The sequence below is a fragment of the Drosophila willistoni genome (assembly GCF_018902025.1).
Source record: "Drosophila willistoni isolate 14030-0811.24 chromosome 2L unlocalized genomic scaffold, UCI_dwil_1.1 Seg168, whole genome shotgun sequence".
Taxonomy (NCBI): Eukaryota; Metazoa; Arthropoda; class Insecta; order Diptera; family Drosophilidae; genus Drosophila; species Drosophila willistoni.
The window spans coordinates 5,453,671-5,463,190 of NW_025814047.1; the positions used below are offsets into that span (position 1 = coordinate 5,453,671).

At 35.5% G+C, this 9,520-nt stretch overlaps 1 protein-coding gene across 1 annotated transcript; it reads right to left on the bottom strand.

Annotated features, from left to right (window-relative positions):
* Positions 1-6,606: 6,606 nt before the first annotated feature.
* Positions 6,607-7,921, bottom strand: LOC6640712 (protein crossbronx-like). Its single transcript, XM_002063829.4, has one exon. The coding sequence runs from the start codon at positions 7,729-7,731 to the stop codon at positions 6,910-6,912; it is 822 nt and encodes a 273-aa protein (XP_002063865.1). The 5' UTR covers positions 7,732-7,921; the 3' UTR covers positions 6,607-6,909.
* Between the last annotated feature and the right edge of the window lie 1,599 nt (positions 7,922-9,520).

A 9,520-nucleotide genomic window follows, 5' to 3' on the forward strand; every position in this document is an offset into this window, starting at 1 on the left:
AGTGTAAGACGATGCACAGGAAAATGCCAGCATAATGATGTATTAGTTAAACTTGACCAACCAGCCAACCGGTTGGCATTTCGGCCATGAAATACGGTTTAGAATTAGGACCTCTGATTACATGTTTCTTTTCTTTTTCTATCTCTCGGCAGTAGAGAAGTGCGTTGAAATTGAAAAGAAGTGGGCAACATATTGCTTAGGTTACCAGCTTCTTCCTCCTCTTCTTGTTGTCGGTTGGATTGCACTTTTAACAGCTCGAGGAATGCTGTGAAAACTCTTCTTGTCGGTTCTTATGCAAAAATGTGATAGATAATTGTGAATTGTGGTTCCTATATCCAATTCCAAAGCTCTGCGCTCTAGTCAATTCTTAAGTAAGTGTCGAAATGATCAATTGGTTTAGCAATAAAAAGTCATCTATTTAGAATTCTTTGCCATTAAATTAAGTTTTATTACTAACCATGACATTTGATTTACGGATTAATGAAGAGTAAACAACTTTTTGTAGAAACTCGAAGCCAACAGTCATAATATTAGCACAGATAATGAAAAAGGTTTATGAATTTTGGTCAAAAAGCTTAAAAGAATATTCGACATAAAACAATGAATGCATATTTCATTCACATTTCCGGTCAAAAATGGAATCAACAACTCAGTTGTTTTAACGGCATTAACAAGAAACTAGAGATTTCTCATTGTGTTATACAATAAAACTTTCGAATCAAACGTATGTGAGTTCCAACTGCTATAAAGTTATCGTAAGAAAGAAACGGCAGAGAATTCAGTTTAAGACTTTAAATAACTAAGAAATACTGAGATAACCTCTAAAAGGAAAAGACTTTTAAAATAAAAGTTTGGGCGATTGGCAAATAAGGTTTGGAACAAGTACCTACATATGTTTCCAATGTGAGGATTGAGTTGGGCTGTTCAGACGAATTTTTGCTATATGAAAGCCGAGTCAAAAACGATCCCATCTAAGAGATTTATAGGAAATAGCGGAGGAGTTGTTCAATTTCATGTTCAGGTCGAGGAACCGGACATAGGACCAAAGTCGCAAGGCTGTGGAACAGGTTCTGCAGATTCAGCACAGAAGTCAAGGACTTGGGAAAACACTATCAGTTTTAAAACTCTTCCTGCAGCTTATAGCGGCCCTAGAACACATCCTGCAGTTTAAAAGGCCGAAGGAGTCAAGGTTTTGCACACAGGACTAACGATGTTGGCTTTGTAAAACTGGTTACAGCGTTCAAAGCTGTATAAGCCAAAGTTTTGCACACAGGGGGCAATCCCCCGTTTTGGCACTCGAGACAAGCTTTCCAATTCAAAAAGTAAAGGGGACACGGAGGAGTCAACCAAGCGCGAAGCCTCCTTGTTGTCGAAGATCGAAAAGGATCGGCCCGAAAAATAGTAAAAGCTTTCAGAAAACTCAGAGACAAAAGTAAGTATACTTATCTAAAAGATTATGCTCACTTCGGGTCTATGATTCAAATATTTAAATTCCCTCTGCTTTAGGAGATGTCGTAACTTAAAAGTGCAAAAATAGTAGCGTGAACAATTTTGTATTAGTGGAACACAAAGAGAAATACTATTCGAAAGTATTAATTTTGTTCATTTATTTTTTATTCTTCACTAAAATTATAGCAAACTGAAATTTGCATGTTTGTGGTGTTATTTATACCTTAACCCCCATAAAGTAAATATTTTTATAATAGGACGTTATTTTTCAATGGCACAGTCAACCACAACATGGCACATCTAATGCAGCCAAACGATATTGACAGAACAAAGTACGAAAAACTAAAAAAAAAAAAAAAAAAAAAGAAAAAGGAAAATAGAAAAAGTGAAAAATAAAAGGGCCGCAGACCTCATAACTCATAATGTGCTACACAGACAGCAAATACCAAAGAGTCACAGTCAGAATCAGAATCATAGTCGATGTATATACTAAGCCACACAAAAAAACTTCAATTTTAATTGCTCAACATTAAACGATCGACAACGACAACATGGGCATGGCGAGCACGGCGTAACTTTTTGGTACTGTCTGTATATGCCACATAGTGCCATAAAATATGCGACTGCGACCGTTTTTCGTTTGTTTGCCATTCATTGGTTTGCATATGCTTCTCTTAGAGCTAACTAAAGCACAGGCTGGGCATATGGACGAGACTGGAGAGACCAGAGACCAGACCAGACCCAAGCAGAAAGCATTTAGTGTACGATTTGGCGGCGCGAAAAAGATAAACTCATAAATTATGGCATTGAATGTCACTTTGGTTGCAGCAGCAGCAGCAGCAATAGCAATAGCAACACCAGCAACATTACGACGGCAGCAGCGGCAGTTGTTGCCACCGCAAATGCCAAACGCCGACAATGCCAACGACAAGAGGCTCTCTATATCTCTGTCTCCCTCTGAAAGCAAGCAGGCAGCCAGGACGTGCTATAGTGTGCGGCACCGGCGATAATGAAGCCCATTTTAAAGTCACTACCATTCAATGCAATTTGATTTACAATCCCATTTCGATTATAATCGATGATGATGTGTGTGCGCGCTTCGACCAAGCCATGAACTTGCATATAAATACCAATCTGTGTCGTTTGCCTCACCAAATGCTAAGCAGAATAAGCATTCGATCGGAATCGGATACGAAATCAGGATCGGGTCGTTGTCTGCTGCTGTTGCTGCTGCTGCTAATGCCTGATGCTGTCGTCATCAGTGGTAGAGAAGCGGGAGTCTCTAGCGGTTTTCCAAAGAAATCGAATTTGAAGACAATCTACCCACAAGCCAAAACTCATGCAACAGGATGAACAGTGACCACACAAAGCCATTCCAAGATTAGGATTTATGAAAGTACTTTCTCCCTTACTTTTATAACTATAAGACAATTAAAGACTAATAGAATCACTCTGTAAATGGAAGAACTATAAGAGTAACTAAATAAGTTAAGCAAAGTATTTTAAATATTTTAGAATCTCTATAAATCGATTCTCAGTAATTTAAAAAATTTAATATTCAATTATATAATGACTTATTTACACCGAAAAGTATTATTATGTAATAGAGTCGTCATAAGTCAAAACCTAGCCATCGAGTTGAGTTCTGTTCTTTTAACAGATTTTCTTATAGTCGTCGCACGTAAATTTGGAAACAATAATTTAAGTTTATTTGTTAATATTGGTTAATATACTAATAATTGAAATAGATAGTGGCCTTCTCTGAATGTCTGAATTTATCATTTGCTATACTCAATTTGAATTAAGAAAGACTATCAGCAACAGTTCGAGAATTATCTTAAACAAATCTTTTAGATCAGTAAAGTTCCTTTAGATTTTGGGGGAAAAAGAATTTTTAAGGTTAGATTTAATATATGTTTAAATGTATTACTTAAAAACCTATGTGACTCATTTAGTACTCCTGTTCCAAATTGAAACGCGAAACATTTCATGGAAGTACTCCAAAATATTTTAAAAATTTAACAAATAAATCACTTTATAAATCATTTTCACTATAGCTTCCATTACATCGCCAAGAAATGTCCTGACAAAAAACAAACTGACTAACTTTGTTAAAAAAATAAAATAACAAAATACACATTTTTCTCGTTACATCTTCACTTGAACATTCTTTGCTCACCTGGAAACACTGTGCCGTCGTCGTTAGGTAATGTTATCCAATATGATCGTCCCGTTGTCTTTGCTGTCTTCGCTTTACCTGTTGGCGCAATTGAACTTGAATACGATTTAGCTTTGGCGTTTTAGTTTAGTTAGACCCGCCAACTTGTCAGACAAACGAATACAAAACTAACGAACCTACAGCCGCCAAACCAAGTCCACACAAGTCGGAGAGTCTCATCTCTCTTGAAGTTCTCCCTCGCCGCCGCGACGGGCCGTTGTCGTATTCGCCACAGTGGTGGCAATTGTTTTGATGACTGTTGATAACTGAAGCAGCAGGGGATGGCCAACAGGATACCACCAGGGAATGATGATGCGCTCACAAAGTGCAAGGAAACAGAACAAAAAAACAAAAACCAAAAGAAACAATGGGCTTTATATTTTGTCACGTGTTGCCGCTCTGCCCTTGTGTTAACGTAAGTTTTATTTTTGTGAAAAAATGTATAGCCTTTAATTAAAGAAGCTTTTAAAAAATCAACACAATCCATGCTTTTTAAATAATTTTTTTTTATAACATTTGGTTTAAAAAAAAAAGAAACACATTACGTAGCGCACATCTATAGTATTAACTGTATTTTTGTCGGTCTTAAGGGTGTTCACTTATGAGAGAGTTGCTTCAATTCAACTTTTTTCTTTTTTTCCAAATTTTCTTGCAAAATGTTGATGTAGAAAAAAAGCTACAAATCGATTGTATACAAAATATTTATAATGTTTATATTGAGGACCAATTCCAAATACTTTTGTCCATTACATACATAAATACACAACGCTTCTAGGAGACGATCTAGATCGTCGACAGTTATTTTTATTTTTTTTTTTTTGGTCACTAAGAACGATGCAATCAGATATATACCATATTTATTATATTTGAAGAACTAGTATTTATTTTGTATTATTTTTTTATTTTTTTTTTCATAAAGAAATATAATTTTTGAAATATAAAATAAACAAAAATACCATAAAATCATAAAATGACTTAAATTTGGCTTGTTCACCACAAAAATCGGAATTATATAAAAGTTGTAACTTTATAAATTTATTATTTGAAATTTAAACTTACGCAACATAAATTACATTTTTTATTTACTTTTTATTCTCGATTGTGCAAAATTAACGAAAATAAATCTATTAGAAACTCTGACTTGTGTTTTTGTTTTTGCCAAACAAGATAGACACTATCGATAAAATTAAAGATGATAGATTAAGTATACTAAATACCATTGACATAGTCGTCTTATTCAGTCCCTTAGAGAAGTGTCGGATGCAAGGAGAAGACACATTTAACATGCAATGCCATTAGGACAAATGCAAATACATACAAGTGATTAGTTTAGAAAGAGAGAGAGAGAGGCTGTTAATGTAATGTTGCCGTCTGTCTCGCCCACTTGGAACAGCCCCTTCCAAATACTAAAAGCCAAGTTAGAAATGGCCTAAAATATGGCCAAATGCACTTTCCACACAGCCATAATCCATAATAATTTTACGACAAATTTGCAAAAGTCAAGAAGGCCCGAAAAAAGGGAGGCTATGATCATCAGAGAGCAGTCTGCACAGGCAAAGTGCAGTGATAAATCAAATTGTCACATTTGGTTTATATGCACCAACTGATGATAACGATGACGACGGCTTGGATTCACTTTTGCAGATGCAGACAGTAATTAGAATTGGAAATTAGATACATATATGTTGACATAATTAGCAAATGCACTCAAAAATATGTTTTAGATACACATATAGTTATTTTAGCAATAAATCCATTCATTAAAAAAAACTCTTGATTAAAAGTTCATTCTTGGTAAAAGTTTTGTCTATGAATGGAAAACATTGTAAAGCATTCTGGTTTATTTATTTTCCTTTTTGGCTACAACACACACATACACACACACACACACACACATACGCATTCTCTATTGTTGAATGAACAAAAACATTTCGTGTTGTTAAGCTAAATGCAACAAATGTATTCTTTTAATTGAACAATGTGTACATCAATTTATTAGACAATTAATATTTACAAGATTCATTACAATTGTAATAAAAGTACAATATCATCTAAATAGTTTCCTGCTGGGCGAAAAAGAGACATTCAATTACATCTGGACATGAAAGTTATAAATATTTTGTAAGCCTCAATGGGCGAAAGGTCAAACAATACATGACATAAGGAAGCTGCTTTTTCGTCGAAGAAGACATTTGTATTTTGATAGCTTGCACGGTCAAGTAGAATGCCAAAGACGAGTGCTATACGTCGAACAGTCATAAACGTATGCCAAAGTAGATCCAAGCCAAACTTCGATTGTCATTCAGAATCTTGTAACCTTTAATAAGATGTATTTTTATATAAACCTCCTAAACAATAATTATCTTGCAAAATAAAACACGACAAATACATATACATAAATAGGCAAATGCTCAACATTACAAACTATTGCACTAGCATACACCAAAAATCAACGTTCAAAATTAAGAAGTCGAAAAGCGCAATGATAAATCCGTTTATTTTTGGTTTAAATGTTTCTGAATTTCGTGTAAACCGTATTGCCTAGCTATTAAATCGACCATTAAAATGTCCAATGTGTAAAAAAAGTGAAATAATCAAAGCTTAAAAGAAAATTGCTCAGATTTTGTAGGCTATTCGATTTTTAGATTTACTATGGCAATCGTTTGACTATCGTGAATCATTAGATAAACAAAGGATCAGCTATATATAAAAGTCACTGTTCGTTCCTATAGGAGCTATATCTTTGTATGATTTAACGATCCGACCCTGAAGAATCTGAAATTTACAAGGCGTTGTCCACTTCCAAATCCTGAGACGAGTTTGAGTTGAACTAGACGGACCGTCATCGCTATGTGAACTCGCAAGAATATGCTTTCCTCTATGCGTTTCCGCCAAATTTACTATCCCACTATCTGATCCCACAAGAAATACATAGTTAATTAATTTGTCTTATTTTATTGTTTTGAAATGTTTACTATAATGATCTGTTCTTTAAACTTTCCATTTATAATATTACAGAATGTCAGGAATTGAAATTCATCAAGCACTGAAGAAAGAGCAGGTTTAATCCGAAGTTACTACCAAATTGTCGTACCAATTCCTTGCACAATACGTTGGGCGAAATATATTGCAATCCAATTTAGATGAAACTCTTCAATTCGAATATCGCAAAGTTAACATCAAAAATATTTAAAATTAACTTGTCGATTCGAATTAAGAAATCATCTTAATTAAATTACTTTCTAGTAGTTCTGTAAACGTCGACTATTGGCGGTGACTGTGAGTTTCTTTTCTTTAAGATTTTTCCGGTTTACCGGGACTTCTTGTTTGGCTTCCTCCTCATGCAACTGTCTGGCCGAATCAATGCGAGCCACACATTTAGCTGGTAATGAAGTGGCCATTGTGTCCACCGTATTGTGCCAATTGGATGGCTTAAGCTGCTCCATAGCCTTCCCGTGACGATCGGCAGAGTATGGCTCAAAGACAATATAATGAGCATCATCGGTTGGTGGCTTGTCGTACATATGCTTTCTGCTAAACACTATGCTCTCTTCCACACGCTTGATGTACTCCATACGGTTTTTCGATAGTAAATTCAATGCTTCCCTATTATGGACTTCGTTCAGTGTGACCGTATCGCCACTAGGTGTTTCTGTCACAGAAACGCTACCCTCAGGGTCGGAGAAAATGGTCTGAATATACTTTAAAATATGCCAAATGTGATGCTGATCCTTTTTCCATTCCCTAAAACAGGGCGTTAGATCCAATGATTTGGTTACCGGACAAATGTGAGGATGGAAAACCTCCGTTTGAAAGATAACCGTTGGCAAGCTAACGTCCTCGGGAAAATGATCGGGAAGTAAAATGGAAAAGCGAAACATACTTCCAGCATAGATGCCGCTATGTATAAAGATAACTCCAAACCAATGCAGTCCACTGGCATAGCTTGGTAGGGCATAGATATTTTTAAGTTCCGCTTGTTCAAGTAATTTATATTCACCCAGAACCCTATAACCTTGGTTGATCAGTGCCATTTTCTGGGCATTTCTTAGTGTTCGCCACATTATTGACACCTTTCTCCTGCTTGGGAGGGTTCGTCACATACAGGAAACACTGAACTCACCACAATTTTTTTAAAACTTGTTAATTTACATAAGCGGAAAATCTATAAATGAATTTAGAAACAGCCGGTGTCAGTGGTATGGGTGTAATATGTTGAAAGTCCGAAGACTGAATATTTTTTAAAAGTGGTGACAAAATATACGAAACCCACTTTGTTTTGTGTTCTGTTATTAATTTTTAAAGGTAAAAAACATAAGGCATTCTAATAATATTCCTCGTGCTCTAGGGACCTGCCAAATCATTGGCTAGCGGTGAAATTCTATTCTACTCGATTCTTACATTATAAATTGGAGCATCTGGGAAAGTCTATTCACTTAAAACATATAAGAATGCGATTGGTATATCATGCACTACATAGGAAGGAGGTTTTTTTAGGCAAAACCTGAAATGGTAGGGTTTTATCGGTATCGATTTATTTCCATGATATCGAAAATGAACTATCACGAATGACCGGATATAATAGCAGTCTTCGATGCGATAAACTATTATTTGATCATGACTATAGTTCATAAATTTAACTAATGAGCAATTGTATGCGGTATGCAGACACTCGAGTGCAAAATAAAATTTATTTTACTTACATATTTTAGGTACTAAATGAAGTTGTTAAAATTTTTAAACTGATCATTATGATTAGACAAAAGCGATAGGTAAAATCAATGAACTTACTTATGTAAGTCAGTACTTATGTACTTATAGAAGTAACATTACTTACTTACTTGCATTACTTATGCAAGCTAAAATTTGATATGCTAAGCCCTATTAGTCTTAGTCTCATATATGTTACTTCTATTTGCAGCAAGTTCAACTTACTAGATATATATATATATATATGAATGTATGTAGATAAACCCAAAAAAAAAAGAAAACGGTATGTGCCCACGTCTCTGTAGGAAGAAAGAGACAACAAAAAAATACAACTATGTCCAACCGCGCACAACCCAGCACCAAACAACAAGAGACCAACAAAACTCGAGTATCTCCTCCTCGGTTCTATGGCCGTGGTGGTAACCGCTGTTGCAACTCACAACTGGTACTCAGCGGCATATTCAATCATGTCAAGTGTAATAATTTTACGAATAGAGCAGATATGGATATGGATATGGCCTGGCAGAAAACAACCAGCATACACGCATGCACTTAGGGAGAACTCTGATGCTGCATGGACAACGGCACATTGGACATTGCAATGCGAGGGTTAATCATAGAGTTTCAAGTGCTATCAGTTGCTGAGTTCATAAAGTTAAAAAATGTTTTGTAAGTCAGGTAAAGGTCTGAAACTCCAAAGGTCTACAAATGTTTTAGATCCGAAAAGAATTTTGGTTTCCAAATAATCAAAATAATTTTTAGCCCAACAATTTATATAATTTAGTTTGGAGAAAAATAACAACATAAAAAGAACTCCTCGTACTTAGAAGTTTTCGGACAACCCTCTTGCAGAAATTCCATGACCGTTTGTAGATTTTTGATTTATTGTTGCTGTGATGTTGTGATGTACGGTTCTTTCACGCACTTGCAACATAATGTGGCATTATAATGTCGCATGTTTTGAGCAAAACGCATACGCCAAAGCAAGAGAGAAAGAGAGAGAGAGCTAGCTAATGTGTGCGTATGTGTGTGTTTGTGTGATTTGTTCTGAATTTATTATGTGACGGAAGTGTCGGTGGTCGCAGCTTTATAAACTCCAACTGGTTCAACAAAGGGGGGTTTCTATCTGTCCCCCTCCCCACC

Coding starts and splice junctions, on each gene's coding strand:
- LOC6640712 (XM_002063829.4), bottom strand. CDS start 7,731: ATGTGGCGAACACTAAGAAATGCCCAGAAAATGGCACTGATCAACCAA.